The 21,888-nt window shown below is 45.1% G+C and overlaps 1 protein-coding gene across 1 annotated transcript in view; it reads left to right on the top strand.

The window, feature by feature from the left end:
- Window positions 1-21,888, top strand: part of LOC143784637 (uncharacterized) — a 58,004-nt gene that overhangs the window by 21,712 nt on the left and 14,404 nt on the right. Inside the window, exons 3-6 of the mRNA XM_077273121.1 lie at window positions 14,486-15,022; window positions 15,452-15,523; window positions 16,105-16,161; window positions 18,158-18,220. Of these exons, the coding sequence (XP_077129236.1) occupies window positions 14,486-15,022; window positions 15,452-15,523; window positions 16,105-16,161; window positions 18,158-18,220 (729 nt within the window). The remainder of the gene's footprint in view (window positions 1-14,485; window positions 15,023-15,451; window positions 15,524-16,104; window positions 16,162-18,157; window positions 18,221-21,888) is intronic.

A 21,888-nucleotide genomic window follows, 5' to 3' on the forward strand; every position in this document is an offset into this window, starting at 1 on the left:
TAGCTGTGCCATATAGTGCTCTGCACCGTTGCCCCATAGATGTGCCATATAGTGCTCTGCACCGTTGCCCCATAGCTGTGCCATATAGTGCTCTGCACAGTTGCCCCATAGCTGTGCCATATAGTGCTCTGCACCGTTGCCCCATAGCTGTGCCATATAGTGCTCTGCACCGTTGCCCCATAGCTGTGCCATATAGTGCTCTGCACCGTTGCCCCATAGATAGCTGTGCCATATAGTGCTCTGCACCATTGCCCCATAGCTGTGCCATATAGTGCTCTGCACCGTTGCCCCATAGCTGTGCCATATATATAATGCTCTGCACCGTTGCCCCATAGCTGTGCCATATAGTGCTCTGCACTGTTGCCCCATAGATAGCTGTGCCATATAGTGCTCTGCACCATTATTGCCCCATAGCTGTGCCATATAGTGCTCTGCACCGTCCATTATTGCCCCATAGCTGTGCTGCTGCTGCAATAAAATAATAAAACACATACTCACCTCTCTTGCTTGCAGCTCCTCGGCGCCATCTTCCCGGCGTCTCTCCGCACTGACTGATCAGGCAGAGGGCGGCGCGCACACTATATGCGTCATCGCGCCCTCTGACCTGCACAGTCGGTGCGGACTGCGGAGAGAGAGACGCCGGGAAGATGGCGCGGCGCCCGGCGTGTGGAACGAGGACAGGTGAATATGACATACTTACCTGCTCCCGGCGTCCTGCTCCTTCCCCCGGACAGCTGGTCTTCGGTGCAGCAGCTCTTCCCCTGTTCAGCGGTCACCCGCACCGCTGATTAGAGAAATGAATTATGCGCCTCCGCCCCTATGGGAGGTGGAGCAGCCTATTCATTTCTCTAATGAGCGGTCCCACGTGACCGCTGAACAGGGGAAGAGGCTGCTGCACCGAAGACCGTGGGACGGGCAGGGGGAGCGTCAGGATCGCCGGGACTAGGTGAGTATGCCTCAGCGCCCTCTCCCCCTCACCCGCCGACCCTGCCACCGATCATGACTCGAGTATAAGCCGAGAGGGGCACTTTCAGCCCAAAAATTTGGGCTGAAAATCTCGGCTTATACTCGAGTATATACGGTACGTGTCCACACATCTCCACATGCTAAGTGATTGGTCTGCCCCATTTAACTTCTGGACCAATGTAAGTGGAGGTATGGGAAAAGAAGGGGAAAAAATTAAGTCAGCTCACCATTCTCAAATGAAGTCCAGTGTGTGTCCACACACGGAGCTGCCCTGATCAGAGATGTAGTCCGAAGCCAATAGTAAAGAGAGAAGATTCTCCAGCGTAGATTTTCATTAAGGCTATGTGCACACGTTCAGGATTTTTAGCGTTTTTTTCTGCCGTTTTCTGCTAAAAAAACGCTTACATAAGCATCCCATCATTTTTAATGCATTCTGCATTTTTTGTGCACATGCTGCATATTTTTCCGCATTGGAAACGCATTCCGGAAAAAACGCAGCATGTTCATTGTTTGTGCAGAATTGCGGCGATTCCGCACACATAGGAATGCATTGATCCGCTTACTTCCCGCATGGGGCTATGCCCACCATGCGGGAAGTAAGCAGATCATGTGCGGTTGGTACCCAGGGTGGAGGAGAGGAGACTCTCCGCTAGGCCCTGGGAATCATATACCTGTGAAAAAAAAATGAAAATAAAAAATCGTGATATTCTCTCCTTCCGGCGGCCCCCTCAGCCTTCCCGCTCCTCGCGATGCTCCCGTTCCCAGTAATGCCTTGCGAAAATGACCTGTGATGACGTAGCGGTCTCGCATGATGCTACGTCATCTGGGGTCATTGCCGCGAGGCATCACTGGGAACGGGAGCTGCCGGGAGCATCGCGAGGAGCGGGAAGGTTGCAGGGGCCGTCGAAAGGTGAGAATATCACGATTTTTTATTTTTGTAATTATTTTTAACATTATATCTTTTTACTATTGATGCTGCATAGGCAGCATCAATAGTAAAAAGTTGGTCACACTTGTCAAACACTATGTTTGATAAGTGTGACCAACCTGTCAATCAGTTTTCCAAGCGATGCTACAGATCAATTGGAAAACGCTAGCATTCTGCAAGCTAATTACGCTTGCAAAACGCTAGTATTTAGCGGGAATACGCATGCCAATTCTGCATGCGTTATACCCGTGGCAAGGAGTTGGAGAATTGCCGCGGAAATTTCAGCTGCAATTCTGCAACGTTTTCACATAGCCTTAAACATCAATTTATTGGAGACGTATTTAAAACCAAAATTAAGTTATATGCAACATGGAAATGGGGTCCCTGGTGGTCCAAACCGACATGTTTCGACCATTCAGGTCTTATTCATGGTACCAAGAATAAGACCTGAATGGTCGAAGCGCGTCGGTTTGGACCACCAGGGACCCCATTTCCATGTATATAACCTAATTTTGGTTTTAAATACGTCTCCAATAAATTGATGTTTTAATGAAAATCTACGCTGGAGAATATTCTCTCTTTACTATTTAACTTCTGGGTCACCTAATTAGACACATGGTCTGAGCTTGCCCTTTAAGCCTTGGAGGTGCTGGCCTGCTCTGTGGCAAGTGTACTGTCGAAATGTGTGTTTAGCATGGCAGGGGGTGTTATCACAGAAAGGCGCATCTACCTGTCCACATCCAAAGTGGGGAAGCTAACATTTCTGAAAAGGAACCAGGCGTGGATCCCACAGGACTTGTCCATACCTTTCGCCGACTAGGCAACTATACTAGCCGCACCCAGCCATTGTTATACTCTATTTGCCATTCGTTTAATTTTGAGGCCTGCCCAAAATGAAAAAATAAGGAAAAACAAAACAGAAAAACAAAAACAGTGTTGACTACCACCTCCTTCACCTCTTCCACCTTCTCCGCCACGTCCACCTCCTTCTCCACATGGACTTCCGCCTCTTGGTTCAAGATTGTCATTTTTCTTTTTTTTTTCATTCCATGTTATTTTAAATCATTTAACCCCCCCCCCCAAAAAAAAAGTACGGTAGCAGAAAAACAGTGTTGACTACCACCGCCTCTTCCGCCTACACTACCACGTCCACCTCCTGCTCCACTTGTACCTCTGCGCCTCTTGGTTCAAGAATGTTATTTTTATTTTTTTATTCTATGTTATTTTAAGCAATCTCCCTAAAAAATAAAACCAAAAAACACAAAAAGTAACAAAAAAATAGTCTTGGCTACCTCCTCTGCCTCTTCCACCTACACCGTCACATCCACCTCCACTTCCTCCTCCACTTGGATCTCCACCTCCTAGTTCAGGATTATTATTATTTTTTTTATTTTCTACTATTTTAAGTCAGTTCCCTATCCACATTTGTTTGCAGAGCAATATGTCCTACTCTTACCCTCTTTTTGCTTCCTTTTGCAGCCACCTATCCCTTATTTCCCCATTTTACAGCAAAAAAAGTTCTGGCTCCCATTGGCTTCTTTTGGCCCAATAAACATTGCGCCTTCCAGCGTATATAGCAGCTCAGAGCTGTCTGCTTTGCCTTTGCTGGTTATTAAAAATGGGAAGGATCCTAAAAAAATGATGTGGGATTACACTATTTTTAATAACTAGCTAAGGGAAACCAGACAGCTGCGGGCTGATATTTTTAGGCTTGGAAGAGCCAGATTACCATGGACTTTCTCAGCTGTCTGCTTTGCCTTGGCTGGCTATTAAAAATGAGGAGCAACCCAAAAAAATGACGTGGGGTTCTCCCTATTTTTAACAACAAGCTAAGGCAAAGCAGACAGTTGGGGGCTGATTTTAATAGGCTGGGAAGGTCCATGGATATTGTTTCCTTCCCAGCTTAATAAGACCAGCCCTCAGGCACCCCAGAAGTGGGGCATCCATTTGATGTGCCAATACTGGTGCATAGCCTTAGCTCTTCCCAATTGCCCTGGTGCGGTGGCAATCGAGGTAATGTTTTTGGGGTTGATGTCAGCTATGTAATGGAAAGGAGTCTATCAGACACCCCCCTATTACCAACACAGTATTTTATTTTATTTTATTTTTAAAGACACACACACATAGAAGAAAAAGTTTATTTGAATATAGACTCACTAGAGATGGGCGAACCCTAACAGTAAAGTTTGGCGTTCGTACAGAACACCTACTGTTGGGGCACGGACACCGAACACGGACTTAACCAGGATGTCCATGTTACTATTCCGGTATGGCCCCCCAACACCGGGTGTTTGTGACCTATGCAGCCTCGTTCTCAGAACAACGCTCAATGAGTTGCAAGGGAGAATCGCTGGATGTCGTGGGAACCCCAATGGATTACGTCTGAACTATTGGGATTATTTGAAATAATAAATTGGTGCATGAGGGAGTGTTTCTTGTTTTTATTTCTTTAACTTCCTTTTTATGTCTTTCGGGTTCGCATTTATAGACTACAGCGGATTTGTTGGACTACATTGGATTTTTATGTTTTTTAGTTGTTTAATAAATTGGTGAACAAGGTGTGGGGGGAGTGTTTTATAAAATAAAATTTGTGTGTGTTTTTTTCTTTTAACTTACTGTGTTAGTAATGGGGATGTCTGATAGACGCCTCTCCATTACTAACCCCTGGGCTTGATGCCAGCTGACATTACACAGCTGACTTCAAACTCAAAAACTATTACCCAGATTGCCACCGCATCAGGGCAAATGGGAAGAGCCAAGGCCAAGGGCCAGTATTGGCGGATCTAATGGATGCGCCATTTCTGGGGCAGCTAAGGCTGGTCTTATTAGGCTGGGAAGGGGACAATATCCGTGGACCTTCCCAGGCTATTAATATCAGCCACAAACTAGAAAAACACCAGCGCCTATAGTGGGGGAACTGGGGCACTATAAGCTGCAGACAGATTATGGATTCTGTGTAATAAAATCCAAACAGAGGAAAAGGGTCATTAAATAGTGATCTGTCGCACTAGCAAACTAAGGAAAATGGCTTTAAATTGTTTAGATCCCCAAAAACAATGGTTCAAATGCTTGATGAACAAAACATACAATGTATAAAGCCGGTAACATAAGTGCCAATTGATAATACTGACAGGATGAATTTACATAACATATTTGCATATTGACCTGCTGCCACTTTAGCTTCCTGACACTATAACTCTCCGTGCTGCTGGTAGAAATGCACGACTTGCCACTGGGAGTCAATGGATGCAGAGAGTGGCGAGTTGAAACATTTTGTTTCTTCGTGGGACAGGGATCTGCGCTGGAGAGCCAGGAGCGCTCCGGCCTGTAGCATCCCTGGATACCCAGCAGGAAAATGGCCAACAGTGCTTAGGGACGGCGTGTGACGTCACAAAAAAAAGTACGGGGGCTGAGAAGGACCAAAAAGTAATCTGACGCGTATTGGGGAGTACATGGCTCCCCTTCCTCAGGTCCTTCTCAACCCCTGTACTTCTCAGCCCCCGGGTATCCAGGGATGCTACCAGCCGAAGCGCTCCTGGCTCTGCAGCGCAGATTCCTGTCCCATGGAGAAATGAAACGTTTCAACTCGCTGTTAGGGCTAGCGGAACGCACCAAATGAATAGAGAGACTTTATTATAATATATGCGTTCGCAGCCCGGGGTCCACCGTGCAGGAGAACCTGCTGCTAGCAAATGGCGGAACTAAATAGCGGTATGAGCTACCTCTGTTACTTCACAGAGTAGCCGTGAACTCAAAGCACTGTGCCCTGTTAACCTTCACAGTGGCACAGGCTAACTACCCAAACAAGAGCAGTCAGTGGTCATGCATGCACACAAAACTCCTCGCCGGAGGTGCCAGCATTCTAGGGGCTTATTTCAGCCAGGTCCCTGAACACTATCATACGTGTCCACACTGGCGCAAAGTACAACATAGAACAATACTAGCGCATGGCTGTGCGGCCATGCGAGCCTTAAATAGTTGCAGCACGTACAGGACCTTCCTAGAAGGACCAATGACCTTAGCTGCAGTGTCTGATCATGTGACCCTCGATCTCCACTGAGAGATCTTACTCTGGGCATGCTCAGAACGAGAAAAGCAGGACTTAGTCCCAGAAGCGTCTGCTCGCCGCTGCCCAGCACTGACTCCAATGGCAGAAGCAGGAAAAGCAGCAGTGACTCTCTGTATAGAGTCAGACTGAGCGAGATGCTGGGACTGATGTCTTCGCTGAGCAGGCTCCTCTGCGGCAGGAGAAGAATGGGAGACCGCAGCGGAGATGGCCCGAGATTCCCCCTGTGCAGAGGCGGGAACTTGACCCCTAACACTCACCACACCATTCCCCAACTGTGATCCCCACACAGTATAATGGCTTCCACATAGTCCTCTATACCATATGATGAGCCCTACATAGTCCTCCATACAGTATAATAGGCCCTACATAACCCTGAATACAGTATAATGGCCCCACATAGTCCTCCATACAGTATAATGGGCCCACATAGTCCTCCATACAGTATAATGGGCCCACATAGACCACCGTACAGTATAATGGACCCACATAGTCCTCTATACAGTATAATGGGCCCACATAGTCCTCCATACAGTATAATGGGCCCACATAGTCCTTCATACAGTATAATGGCTCCACATAGTCCTCCATACAGTATAATGGCTCCACATAGACCACCGTACAGTATAATGGCTCCACATAGTCCTCCATACAGTATAATGGGCCCACATAGACCACCGTACAGTATAATGGGTCCCACATAGTCCTGCACACAGTATAATGGGCACCACATAGTCCTCCATACAGTATAATGGGCCCACATAGACCACCGTACAGTATAATGGGTCCCACATAGTCCTGCACACAGTATAATGGCAAACACAAAACCCAGTTGCATTTTATATGCAAGAGGGGGATATCACTCATTGGTGATCCACCCTCAATTAAACTAACCCCAACTCCAAGCAATTGCACAGTAAATAGGAGAACACGGAGTACATAGGTGCAAAAAAGTTCATAAGTTTATTAATCTATATCTTGAGAAAGTGGGGCGCTACGCCCGCGAAACATGCGTCGGGATTGCTTCACCTGACCTGACCAAGGGTATCACTGCTTTGTGTCTTGGTAAGGACCTGTCAGAGATAGGCTTAATATTAATTTGCCTAAATACAAAGATGTTTGTTCTGTGGAACGGTACCTTCCCCTGAGACACTGCACTATAGCACTTTTGTTCCTTTCGGTATTATGTGGGGTATGTGCAATTTTGTTATAGGTACTGATTTCAGTGCTTCCGTGCCTCCTGTGGGACAAATTCTATTAGGTCTGGGGCACGCTTTGTTTCAAAATGATGCGCACTTTGCGCAATAAGTATAAATTTACGATTTTTTTATATAGTGGCTCTTGACCTATAGTTGTGCACTGACATAACATTTGTAAACCCACTTGATTTTGTTACTGCCTGATATGTGCAAGATTATAGATCTAAAGACAGTCACCTCAATATCTCTGTTTATTCCTGAATGTGTCTTTTGTATTGCATTATATATATATATATATATATACTTATTTTTTATATAGATTAATAAACTTATGAACTTTTATGCACCTATGTACTCCGTGTTCTCCTATTTACTACACAGAATAATGGGTCCCACATATTTCCTCATACAGAATAATGGGCCAAAGATAGTCCTCTATACAGTGTAATAGACACATATTGTCACTCATAAATTACTGTTGAGGCCACATCTAGAATATGGGATCCAGTTTTGGGCTCCACATTTTAAAAAGGATATTTAGAAGTTAGAATCACTTCAAAGGCGGCAATTAGATTATTACAAGGGATGGAGGCCTCTCATATGATGAGAGGTTGGAAAAGTTGGGCTGTTTAGTATAGAAAAAAGACGCCTCAGAGGAGATCTCATTTACATGTATAAATATATGTGTGGTCAGTACAAAGGACTTGCACAAGACTTATTCCTTCTAAAGATCATACTAAGGACCAGTGGGACACTCATTACGGGTGGAAGAAAGGTGATTCCGACAGCTAAATTGGAAAGGGTTCTTTACAGTTAGAGCAGTCAGACTGTGGAATGCCCTACCACAAAAGGTAGTAATGGCCGACACTACAACAGCTTTTAAAAAAAGGCTGGACGATTTCTTCACTACACATAACATTGCGAGTTATAATTAAATTAGTGACAAAAGGTACAATTGGTGGAGGAAGGTTGAACTTGATGGACCTAGGTCTTTTTTTTCAACCTATGCAACTATGTAACTATATAGTCCTAAGTACAGTATAATGGGCCTGACATAGTCCTCCATAAAGAATAATGGGCCCCACATAGTCTTCCATACAGAATAATGGGCCAAAGATAGTCCTTCATACTGAATAATGGGCCAAACATAGTCCTTCATACAGAATTATGGGCCTGACATAGTCCTCCATAAAGAATAATGGGCTCCACATAGTCTTCCATACACAATAATGGGCCAAACATAGTCCTCCATACAGTACAATGGGCCCACATAGTCCTCTATACAATGTAATGGGCACGCATAGTCCTCCATACAGTATAATGGGCCCCACAGAGTCCTCCATACAGTATAATGGGCACACATATCCATCATACAGTTTAAAGGGCCCATATAGTCCTTCATACAGTATAATGGGCCCACAGTCCTCCATACAGTATAATGGGCCCACATAGTCATCCATACAGTATAATGGGCCCACATAGTCCTCCATACAGTATAATGGGCCACATAGTCATCTGTTGTGAACTCTGTTTTCAGGCTCCCTCTTGTGGTCACTGGTGGTATGGTGTGACTTTTGCTTTGGGCTCCCCCTGGTGGCTTTGTTTGTTATCCTGCTGGTCTCTGGCTATCAGCTGCTTCGTTATCCTCTGGGAGGTTCCTATATAGCTCTGTTTTGCTTTCACTTGTTGTCGGCTGTCGATGTAATCAGTGCTACTCAGATTCCTTCTGACTACCTTGCTCCCAGTCCATCCAGGATAAGCTAAGTTTTGTTTGCTCATTTTTTGATCAGCAGTGTTTATCATGTTTTCTTGTCCAGCTTGCTAAAATGTGATTCCCTCGCTTGCTGGATGCTCTAGTGGACTGAGTTTCTCCCCACACACCATTAGTTGGTGCGTGGGTTCTTGAAATCTCAGGATGGAGATTTTGTAAGGGTTTTTTATTGATCGCATAGACCCCTGCTCTATTTTCTGCTTTCTAGTACTAGTGGGCCTTTTTTGCTGAATCTGATTTCATCCCTACGTATGTGCCTTCTTCTTACTTCACCGTTAATATTTGTTGGGGGCTTCTATATCTTTGGGGATTATTTCTCTGGAGGCAAGCAAGGTCTTTCTTTCTCTTTAGGGGTAGCTAGTTCCTCAGGCTGGCTCGAGACGTCTAGGAATTTTTTAGGCACATTCACCGGCTACCTCTATTTGTGTTGGATAGGTTCAGATTTGCGATCAGTCCAGTTACCATCTCCCTAGAGCTTGTCCTTAGTTTATTCACTTGCTGGTCTATTCGTGATCCTCAGCCACTAAGGATCATAACAGTACAGCCGGCCCATAAAGTGTTAATTGCATGGCAGAAGCAGGAGAAAAGAAGCCTTGAGAATTTTTTTTTTTTTTGTTGCCGTGTTGCTGCTGTGGCTAGCTTCTCTCCTCCTCTTAATCTTGGTGTGGCTCTGAGTTCAGCTTCTGACATGGATGTCCAGAGCTTGGCTTCCAGTCTGGATCATCTTGCTGCTAGGGTTCAAAGTATTCAGGATTTTGTTGTTCACAGTCCTATGTCAGAGCCTAGAATACCTATTCCGGAGTTGTTTTCTGGAGATAGATCTAGGTTCCTGAATTTTAGGAACAATTGTAAGTTGTTTCTTTCTTTGAAACCTCGTTCCTCTGGTGATGCCGTTCAGCAAGTTAAGATTATCATTTCCTTTTTGCGCGGTGACCCTCAAGATTGGGCCTTCGCATTGGCGCCAGGGGATCCTGCATTGCTTAGTGTAGATGCGTTTTTTCTAGCCCTTGGATTGCTCTATGAGGAACCTAATCTTGAGAACCAGGCTGAAAAAACGTTATTGGCCCTCTCGCAGGGGCAAGATGAAGCAGAGGTGTACTGCCAGAAATTTCGGAAATGGTCGGTGCTTACTCAGTGGAATGAGTGTGCCCTGGCTGCAAATTTCAGAGAAGGTCTTTCTGAAGCCATTAAGAATGTCATGGTGGGGTTCCCTACGCCTGCAGGTCTGAATGAGTCAATGACTCTGGCCATTCAGATTGATCGGCGTTTGCGGGAGCGCAAACCTGTGCACCATTTGGCGGTGTCTTCTGAACAGACACCTGAATCTATGCAATGTGACAGAATTCTGACCAGAAGTGAACGGCAAAATTATAGACGGCAAAATGGGTTGTGCTTTTACTGTGGTGACTCAGCTCATGTTATCTCAGCATGCTCTAAGCGCAAAAAAAAGGTTGATAAATCTGTCACCATCGGTACTTTACAGCCTAAGTTCATTTTGTCTGTTACCCTGATTTGTTCCCTGTCATCTTACCCGGTTAATGCTTTTGTAGATTCAGGTGCCGCCCTGAGTCTGATGGATTAGTCATTTGCCAGGCGCTGTGGTTTTGATTTGGAGCCTTTAAAATTCCCTATTCCACTAAGGGGAATTGATTCTACACCATTGGCTACGAATAGACCTCAGTACTGGACACAAGTGACCATGTGCATGACTCCTGTTCATCAGGAGGTGATTCGCTTTCTTGTACTGCATAATTTGCATGATGTCGTCGTGTTGGGTCTACCATGGTTGCAGACTCATAATCCAGTCCTGGATTGGAAAGCTATGTCGGTGTCAAGTTGGGGTTGTCAGGGAATTCATGGTGACGCTCCTGTGGTGTCAATTGCTTCGTCCACTCCTTCTGAAGTCCCTACGTTTTTGTCAGACTACCAGGATGTATTTGAGGAGCCCAAACTCAATTCTCTACCTCCTCATAGGGATTGTGATTGTGCTATAAATTTGATTCCTGGTAGTAAGTTTCCTAAGGGACGACTTTTCAATTTATCTGTGCCGGAGCATGCTGCCATGCGGAGTTATATAAAGGAGTCTTTGGAGAAGGGACATATTCGCCCGTCCTCATCCCCTCTTGGTGCAGGATTCTTTTTTGTGGCTAAAAAGGATGGTTCCCTGAGACCTTGTATTGATTATCGCCTTTTGAATAAAATCACGGTCAAATTTCAGTATCCTTTGCCATTGTTAACTGATTTGTTTGCTCGCATTAGGGGGTCTAGTTGGTTCACCAAGATAGATCTTCGTGGTGCGTATAACCTTGTGCGTATAAAACAGGGTGATGAATGGAAAACTGCATTTAATACGCCTGAAGGCCATTTTGAGTACTTGGTGATGCCTTTTGGACTTTCTAATGCTCCTTCAGTCTTTCAGTCCTTTATGCACGACATCTTCCGTGAATATCTGGATAAGTTTATGATTGTGTATCTGGATGATATTCTGGTTTCTTCGGATGATTGGGAGTCTCATGTTAAGCAGGTCAGGATGGTCTTTCAGGTCCTGCGTGACAATGCTTTATTTGTGAAGGGCTCAAAATGTCTTTTTGGAGTCCAGAAGGTTTCTTTTTTGGGTTTAATTTTTTCTCCTTCTACTATTGAGATGGACCCAGTCAAGGTTCAGGCTATTCATGACTGGACGCAGCCTACATCTGTTAAGAGTCTTCAGAAGTTCTTGGGTTTTGCTAATTTTTACCGTCGCTTCATAGCTAATTTTTCTGGCGTTGTTAAGCCTTTGACGGATTTGACCAAGAAGGGTTCTGATGTGACTAATTGGTCTTCTGCGGCTGTGGAGGCCTTTCGGGAGCTGAAGCGTCGGTTTTCTTCGGCTCCGGTCTTGTGTCAGCCAGATGTCTCACTTCCCTTCCAGGTGGAGGTTGATGCTTCCGAGATTGGAGCGGGGGCTGTTTTGTCGCAGAGAAGCCCCGATGGCTCTGTGATGAAGCCATGTGCTTTCTTTTCAAGAAAGTTTTCGCCTGCCGAGCGGAATTATGATGTCGGTAATCGGGAGCTGTTGGCTATGAAGTGGGCATTTGAGGAGTGGCGACATTGGCTCGAGGGAGCTAAACATCGTGTGGTGGTCTTGACTGATCACAAGAATTTGATTTATCTCGAGTCAGCCAAGCGGCTGGTTCCACTGTTTTTTCAAAATGTGGTTCGTTTGCACGGGATTCCTGAGAACATTGTTTCTGACAGAGGATCCCAGTTTGTGTCTAGATTTTGGCGGACCTTTTGTGCTAAGTTGGGCATTGAATTGTCTTTTTCGTCGGCCTTCCATCCTCAGACGAATGGCCAAACCAAGCGAACTAATCAGACCTTGGAGACTTATTTAAGATGTTTTGTTTCTGCTGACCAGGACGACTGGGTTACTTTTTTGCCATTGGCCGAGTTTGCCCTTAATAATCGGGCTAGTTCTGCTACTTTGGTTTCTCCTTTTTTTTGCAATTCGGGGTTTCATCCTCGTTTTTCCTCGGGTCAGGTGGAGCCTTCTGACTGTCCTGGAGTGGATGTAGTGGTGGATAGGTTGCATCAGATTTGGAATCATGTGGTGGACAATTTGAAGTTGTCACAAGAGAAGGCTCAGCTCTTTGCCAACCGCCGTCGCTGTGTGGGTCCCCGACTTCGCGCTGGGGACTTGGTGTGGTTGTCTTCTCGCTTCGTTCCTATGAAGGTCTCCTCTCCTAAGTTCAAGCCTCGGTTTATCGGTCCTTATAAGATTCTGGAAGTCCTTGGCCCTGTGTCATTCCGTCTGGACCTCCCGGCATCATTTGCTATTCATAATGTGTTCCATCGCTCGTTGTTGCGGAGGTATGTGGTACCTGTGGTTCCTCCGGTTGAGCCTCCTGCCCCGATGCTGGTTGAGGGAGAATTGGAATACGTGGTGGAGAAGATCTTGGATTCTCGTGTTTCTAGACGGAGGCTCCAGTATTTGGTCAAGTGGAAGGGCTATGGTCAGGAGGATAATTCTTGGGTTGTCGCCTCTGATGTTCATGCGGCCGATTTGGTTCGTGCCTTCCATGTGGCTCATCCTGATCGCCCTGGGGGTTTTCATGAGGGTTCGGTGACCCCTCCTTAAGGGGGGGTACTGTTGTGAACTCTGTTTTCAGGCTCCCTCTTGTGGTCACTGGTGGTATAGTGTGACTTTTGCTTTGGGCTCCCCCTGGTGGCTTTGTTTGTTATCCTGCTGGTTTCTGGCTATCAGCTGGTTCGTTATCCTCTGGGAGGTTCCTATATAGCTCTGTTTTGCTTTCACTTGTTGCCGGCTGTCGATGTAATCAGTGCTACTCAGATTCCTTCTGACTACCTTGCTCCCAGTCCATCCAGGATAAGCTAAGTTTTGTTTGCTCATTTTTTGATCAGCACTGTTTATCATGTTTTCTTGTCCAGCTTGCTAAAATGTGATTCCCTCGCTTGCTGGATGCTCTAGTGGACTGAGTTTCTCCCCACACACCATTAGTTGGTGCGTGGGTTCTTGAAATCTCAGGATGGAGATTTTGTAAGGGTTTTTTATTGATCACATAGACCCCTGCTCTATTTTCTGCTTTCTAGTACTAGTGGGCCTCTTTTGCTGAATCTGATTTCATCCCTACGTATGTGCCTTCTTCTTACTTCACCGTTAATATTTGTTGGGGGCTTCTATATCTTTGGGGATTATTTCTCTGGAGGCAAGCGAGGTCTTTCTTTCTCTTTAGGGGTAGCTAGTTCCTCAGGCTGGCTCGAGACGTCTAGGAATTTTTTAGGCACGTTCACCGGCTACCTCTATTTGTGTTGGATAGGTTCAGATTTGCGATCAGTCCAGTTACCATCTCCCTAGAGCTTGTCCTTAGTTTATTCACTTGCTGGTCTATTCGTGATCCTCAGCCACTAAGGATCATAACAGTCATCCATACAGTATAATGGGCCCACATAGTCCTCCATACAGTTTAATTAGCCCACATAGTCCTCCATTCAGTATAATTGCCCCACATAGTCCTCCATACAGTACAATGGACCCACATAAGAAAAAAAAAATCTATGGACATTCTCCTGCTGCTTCTGTCTCGGCAGCAAGAAATCTGCAGTTCTTCACTGCTCGGCACAGTGGTGCAAAATAGTGACGTCATCGCACCCGCAGCGCTGAGACATCAGACGCAGAGGGAGTATTATGGTGGAGGGAGCATCAGCTGTTGGCTCCCTCTTCTATCATTGCTTTCAAAGAGGAAGAAAGAGTAACATGTAGAGCACACATGGCAAAGTCTGGCCCACAGGGTAATTATATTTGGCCCTCGACTCCAGCATCGCTCCCCACCTCAGGCATCACACTTTCATCTGTATTGCATCATGGCATCTTTGAATGGGTTTCTGCAGCAGCCAATGTGTCATCGCTGCCTGCAGGCAATAAATGGGTGGCAAGTACGCAGGTGCATAAAAGCAAAAAAGAAAATACCAAAGGGTTAACTTATGTGTGATATAGGTTTATAAGTGACAACATGTTTTGATCTTAACTAGTAAATGTCATAATACTTTTTCAACAGGTTCTCCAATAATGGAAGGAAGTGAAGACCTTGAGCAAGAACCACAAGCCTTTCTGGATGTTACACAAGAACCACAGGTCTCTCTAGGTCCAGCACAAGGACCACAGGTCTCTTTGGGTGTTACACAAATACCTCAAGCCTCTCTGGGTGGTGCACAAAGACCACAGACCACTCTCGGTGGTGCAGAAAGACCACAGACCTCTCTCGGTGGTGCAGAAAGACCACAGGCCTCTCTGGGTGGTGCACAAAGACCACAGACCTCTCTGGGTGGCGCACAAAGACCACAGACCTCTCTGGGTGGCGCACAAAGACCACAGACCTCTCTGGGTGGTGCACAAAGACCACATACCTCTGTTGATGGTGCACAAAGACCACATACCTCTTTCGGTGGTGCACAAAGACCACAGACCTCTCTCGGTGGTGCACGAAGACCACATACCTCTTTGGGTGGTGCACAAAGACCACAAACCTCTCTCGGTTGTGCACGAAGACCACATACCTCTTTGGGTGGTGCACAAAGACCACAGACCTCTGTGTGTAAGTTTACTTGGAATTAAATATTTGTATTTAGCTCTGTTTTCCCAAGGTCCATGATTGCAATGTGTTGGTTGGCAAATCCTTTCTAGACCAGCACATACCATTTTTTGATTTCCAATATACCAATGACCCAGGAATGTCATGGTCAAGTACAAAATGTTATGGAAGTAAAGTAAAAGGAAAATAAAATTAAAAATGTGAAATGCATGCAACCTGCCAATAAACAAAAAAGATTTAGAAAAAAAACAAACAACAGACATTATATGATAGAAAAATAAAAAAATATATACCTATTTTTTTTTTTAAATAACCTTAGCGTTAAGCATGATTATAAATTAGATGTTTACATGTTGTGTAATAATGTATGGTTGGCTAATATATTAATCAATTGATTAGTGAGTATCATGCCATTTTTTTCTTCTGTCCTAGCTCAGAAGAATCCTAAGAAGAAGAACATTAACCATTTATGTGCTGACTGTAGACTGAAAGTAACAAAATACGGTAAGTATATGTAACCCATTCCACGTGATTCTGTTTTGCCTCAGGGTAACACACAAATGTAGTTTAGTTTAGACATGCCTAATGATGGTAAGCCCCTTAAAGGGGTTGTCCACTTCATTTTATGGTACTCCCATCGATTTAAACCTTGCTAATAAGTCTTTTTGTAAATACGTCTTTTTGCTATCTCTCCCTGTGAGCAGCCTTATCGCTGACCGCTCAGTCTGCATCACGTGACCCCGGCTACAGCCGCTGCTGATGTCAGGTCAAGTTCCAGAATCCTTTGCATCAACCAGGTGTGACCCAGTCTCAGCCCAAAAATTGACTGGGCTGTGGGCAGAATTTCACCACAAGTCACAGCCCAGTATCCAGCGCTCTTTGACTCTGTCCTCTGCTTTCATTGGCCGCAAGCACGTGATGTCGAGTGAGCGGTCAGCGATAGCACAAATGACAACAGAAGGTATTTACAAAAATACTTATTAACAAGGTGTAAATAGTTCGAGGCATTATAAAATGTAGTGGACCACCTCTTTAATTCTATAATTTAAAAAATTAATAATTTTTTACATTTCACAATTTATAAGGTAGAGACAAGTGTGCGAGCTGTGGCGGCAGAGGGACCGGCCAGGCAAATGTGTCTGGTAAGTGAAAGCATTTAGACAAAAGTATCAATTGTCTGATAAAATAACTCCATAAATTATTCTCATCGTGACACGTGTGTTTAATACAATAATGAAGGTTGTGGTCACACCTGTGTTAAAATGCATATACACACACGTGGTCAAAATTGTTGGTCCCCCTCGTTTAACGACAGAAAAACCCACAATGGTCACAGAAATAACTTGAATCTGACAAAAGTAATAATATTTAAAAGATCTATGAAAATGAACAAATGAAAATCAGACATTGCTTTTCACCATGCTTCCACAGAATAAAAAATAAATAAAACTCCTGAAATAGTCCTGGACAGAAATGATGGTTCCCTTAACTTAATATTTTGTTGCACAACCTTTTGAGGCAATCACTGCAATCAGACGATTCCTGTAACTGTCAATGACACTTCTGAACCTCCCGACAGGTATTTTGGCCGCTCCTCAAGAGCAAACTGCTCCATTGTCTCTTGTGTGAAGGTTGCCTTTTCCAGACGACAGGTTTCAGCTCTTTCCAAAGATGCTCAATAGGATTTAGGTCAGGGCTCATAGAAGGCCACTTCAGAATAGTTCAGTGTTTTCCTCTTATCCATTCTTGGGTGTTTTTAGCTGTGTGTTTTGGGTCATTATCCTGTTGCAAGACCCATGACCTGCGACTGAGACTAAGCTTTCTGACACTGGGCAGCACATTTCTCTCTAGATTCCCTTGATAGTCTTGAGATTTCATCGTACCCTCCACAGATTCTAGACACCCTGTGCCAGATGCAGCAAAGCAGCTCCAGAACATAACAGAGCCTCCTCCATGTTTCACAGTAGGGACAGTGTTCTTTTCTTGATATGCTTAATTTTTCCATCTCTGAACATAGAGCTGATGTGCCTTGCCAAATAGTTCCATTTTTGTCTCATCTGTCCATAGGACATTCTCCCAGAAGCTTTGTGGCTTGTCAACGTGTAGTTTGGCTTTTTTATGATTTTTTTCAACAATGCTGTCCTCCTTGGTCATCTCCCATGAAGTCCACTTTGGCTCAGACAATGACGGATGGTGCAATCTGACACTGATGTTCCTTGAGCTTGAAGCTCGCCTTTAATCTGTTTAGAAGTTTTTCTGGCTCTTTTGTTGCCAATAGTATTATCCGTCTCTTTGATTTGTCACCAATGTTCCTCCTGCGGCCACGTCCAGGGAGGTCGGCTACAGTCCCATGGATCTTAAATTTCTGAATAATATGTGCAGCTGTAGTCACGGGAACATCAAGCTGCTTGGAGATGTCTTATAACTTTACCTGTAACATGTTTGTCTATAATTTTCTTTCAAATCTCCTGAGACAACTCTTTCCTTCGCTTCCTCTGGTCCATGTTGAGTGTGATACTCACCATGTCACCAAACAGCACAGTGAGGATCTGTAGCCCTATATACAGGCCCAATCACTAGTTCCAGGATTGTAGACACCGGTGATGATAGTTAGTGGACACACCATGATCTAACAGGTCACTTTTGTCCATTATTTCTGTCCAGGCCGATTTCATGAGTTTTATTTTTTATTTAATTCTGTGGAAGCATGGCTGAGAAGCAATGTCTGACTTTCATTTGTTCATTTTCCTATATCTTTTATTTATTATTACTTTTGTCAGAATCAAGTTATTTCTGTGACCATTGTGGGTTTTTCTGTCATTAAACGAAGGGGGACAAACAATTTGGACCACGTGTGTAAGTGCCATTTATGCTAGTCATTCAAACATTTTTTTGTAACATACAATAGTCACTTTTAATCTAGTTTTAAAGATTTGATTTCTACTTAATTTTCTATAATGCGACAGTGATGGCAAAAATGGACAAACAGACAAAAGAACGAAAGAAAAATTTAAAAAGGTTAAAAAAAAAAGAGTTCAAAATCAGTTTTCCTCTATAGTCAAACAGACGCAAAACGTCATATTCTGAACACTTACAATATGTTAGTAATTTAAACATCTTGTTACATTTTGAATACAGAACGAGAACCACCAGAATCTGCAGAATCGCTCCCAAGCACGTCTACAGGCAACGTACATATTTGTAAGTGATGCCAATGAATGTATTTCACATACAGAAAAATTGTAGGGGTAATTCATGTGACCCTCTCTGTAAATAAAAATGTACACCAATAGGCATGTACACATATCACTAAAGGTGATTTCATACTTCATAAAATATATATATGTCATGGTGATCACAAATTATTGGCTCTTTATTTGGCCAACACACACCGCTGGGCTCCTGCCTAATGTGTAGGGATCGCAGAGAGCAATGATCACCAGTTTCGCGAAGGAATGGCCAGGAAGCTTAGTAGGAGAGGTAGCTGTGAGTATGTGAAGTAGGAAGAGGCTGCTCACACTGTATATTCTGATTTAATACTGGAGATATCAGAGTGGTGAGGTAAGAATAGGCTGCTCACACTGCTGTCCACCCTGTCTATCTGATCTAATACTGGCAATATCAGGAGTGGTGAGGTAAGAAGAGGCTGCTCACACTGCTGTCTGCCATGTCTATCTGATCTAATATTGGAGATACCAGGGGTGCTGGCTGCTCACACTGCTGTCCACCCTGTCTATCTGATCTAATATTAGAGATATCAGGAGTGGTGAGGTAAGAAGAGGCTGCTCACACTGCTGTCTGCCATGTCTATCTGATCTAATATTGGAGATACCAGGGGTGCTGGCTGCTCACACTGCTGTCCACCCTGTCTATCTGATCTAATATTAGAGATATCAGGAGTGGTGAGGTAAGAAGAGGCTGCTCACACTGCTGTCTGCCATGTCTATCTGATCTAATATTGGATATACCAGGGGTGCTGGCTGCTCACACTGCTGTCCACCCTGTCTATCTGATCTAATACTAGAGATATCAGGAGTGGTGAGGTAAGAAGAGGCTGCTCACACTGCTGTCCACCCTGTCTATCTGATCTAATACTAGAGATATCAGGAGTGGTGAGGTAAGAAGAGGCTGCTCACACTGCTGTCTGCCATTTCTATCTGATCTAATACTAGAGATATCAGGAGTGGTGAGGTAAGAAGAGGCTGCTCATACTGCTGTCTGCCATGTCTATATGATCTAATACTGGCAATATCAGGAGTGGTGAGGTAAGAAGAGGCTGCTCATACTGCTGTCCACCCTGTCTATATGATCTAATACTGGATATACCAGGGGTGCTGAGGTAAGAAGAGGCTGCTCACACTGCTGTCTGCCATGTCTATCTGAGCTAGTATTGGAGATACCAGGGGTTTTGGCTGCTCACACTGCTGTCTACCATGTCTATCTCATAGAATATAATGTAGCCCCCTCATAGAATATAATGCAGCGGTATGCCACTGGCTGGGGGCCCCTGAGGGACCGGGCACCCTAGTCTGCCTGCCTCTTATGCCGGCCCTGATAGCGGGCAGCTATGCAGGAACCGGCTGCTACTGCTAACACTGCCCGCTATTAAAGTGAAAGGAATATTCACTCCTCTCCACGCCCATGAATATTAATTTCTGTTTTGCAGTTGGCACAGGCTTTAGCCGCAGCAGCTGGCTCCTGCCTGCTGTCACCCGCTGCTGCTGCTCTGCTGGCACTGGGCGGGCCCCCTTACTTATGGGCCCCATAGCAGCTGCATGGTGTGCCACTATTAGCGACACACCACTGGCTGGGGGCCCCTTGGGCAGTGAAAAAAAAATATTAGAATATAAATAGTATAAAAGCAGCACAAAATATATTGCTGCACTACCTATAATGCATACACAGAATAATGCACAATATATTTTTTCACTTTTTTTCACATTTGCAGCGTGACCTAGGTTCCAGTTGTGTATGGTGTTTGGGTTTTGGGCGTGGGTAGCTGGTAGGGCCCGACTAGGGCAAGAAGGGACAGCTGACATTGAGTGGGGGCGCCACATCGAATCTTAGGGTGCCAACCTCCGCTGTCAGGAAGGTGTGAGCTCTATTAGGGTGACTAATAGGGACTCAGTGAGGAATACATCTCTTTATGAAAAGAGTTCCTGTGGTACTTCGGCTGTTATCTATACCCCGCACAGACCTAGAGTTTATGGTGTTGGTAGTTATTTTGTGTTTAATCATCTATTAGATTTTAAATATTATCTATTAAAAGCTATTTTTAAGGGTATTGTTTTCTTCTGGTTGCTATATTGAAATATACCCCTATATTATTTGTTTTGGTCTTTGCTTTAAGCTCTGCTCAAGTTCCTCTCACTGCCTGGCAGTTAAAATAAAACAGTACCCGCATGGCAGGCCGTTTGAGCCTATTACAGTTGTTGCTCCTTTGTGGTGGCTTCGGGCTCTGTAGTGCTGCTGTGCCGCAGGGTGTTATATGGGCCAGGAGACCTGCAGTCTCCTGCCCTCCGGATTTAGCTGTCGGACCTTTAGTACCCGCACAACCATGGACTCAAGTGTCTGGTTTCTAGCGCTCAGCTCTGGGGTGAGCTTGGTTACAGCTCCACTCCCCAGGTTCTCTTCTACTTCTCTTCTGTCTCAGACTCACTAACTTTGCCTCCAGTCCAGAACTTATAGGGAAGCTCCCTGTAAACCAGATGTTAGAGCTCCCCCTTCTGGTCTGGAGGTAGGAAACAGTGTTGGATGCTGGTATTACCTGGTAAGGGGACTTCTCCTTGCTTCCAGCCATGACTTCACCCCCTGTGAGAAAGGCAGTGCCACTGTGGCAACCAGACTCCTGGGGTGCCACAAAGGCACACAACACTCCTCCCAGGTAAGTTATTAACAATGTTTCAACTTTTGGAGAGTGCCTTCCAGATTTAAGAAATATATTATAAATAACCAGGTTGCTGGGATAACAGCATAAAAATGGTGGATAGAAGTTGAAACAGTCAGGGTGATGGAACATCCAGAAATTATAAGAGAACATACAAGATAGATGGACCTGCAGAGAAGATAGGATCCGCTGTCTGTGGGATTTCTGAGTATGTTTCTGTGACTTGGGCAGGTTGAGGTGTATGTCCCAAGCAGAAGGTGGCAGAAGAGAGGAACTGGCTGCATTACAATATCTAGTGGAGGCACTACAACATTAATCTGGCACCAAAACCTTCCACCATATAAGAAACAGTGTGCAGTCTGTAGCCGCGAGTGGAGAACAAGAGGTAGTGCTGCACGAGGCCGTAGCTGTATTCCCTTTATGGGTCCATGGCTCCTGATCAGTCTGAGTCACCCGCCTGGGCAGTGGGGTACTCGGCATCGGGTCCAGGTCGCTCTAAAAGGGGATGTCACGGTGGCTGCAACCCGGTCCGTGGCCCTGGGCGCTCACTTAAAAGGGGAATGGTCTTTTAAGGGGAATTGTGAATAAAGTCTATTGTTTGTGACGCCACCTGTGGTTTTCGGTCAGTAGGGACCAACACCGCTTAAAGGGGTCCTCTGGGGCAATGGAATGGTGGCTGGATGGCGACAATTCCCACAGGTGTAGTGGGGTCCCCAGGGCTCCCAAGGTGAGGGTGGCAATGATGGTGTATGCCGATAAATAAGACAGGATACCGTAGGATAGTCTTTACCTGGTTTACTGATGGTAGCAGTCCATCTCAGTCCAGGGTACCAGGTGCAGGTGTCACGGTGGTCCGGCTGGCCTGGAGGCAATAGATGAATCCCTTCTCAAGTTGAGGTCTGTGAGCCTTTCCTACTAATGCTGGTGTGCGAGGTCCCTACTGCCTGAAGCTTGCTGGCAAGGTACCCCTTCATTTCCCCTG

The sequence above is a fragment of the Ranitomeya variabilis genome, chromosome 7, assembly GCF_051348905.1.
Source record: "Ranitomeya variabilis isolate aRanVar5 chromosome 7, aRanVar5.hap1, whole genome shotgun sequence".
In the NCBI taxonomy this organism is placed as follows: Eukaryota; Metazoa; Chordata; class Amphibia; order Anura; family Dendrobatidae; genus Ranitomeya; species Ranitomeya variabilis.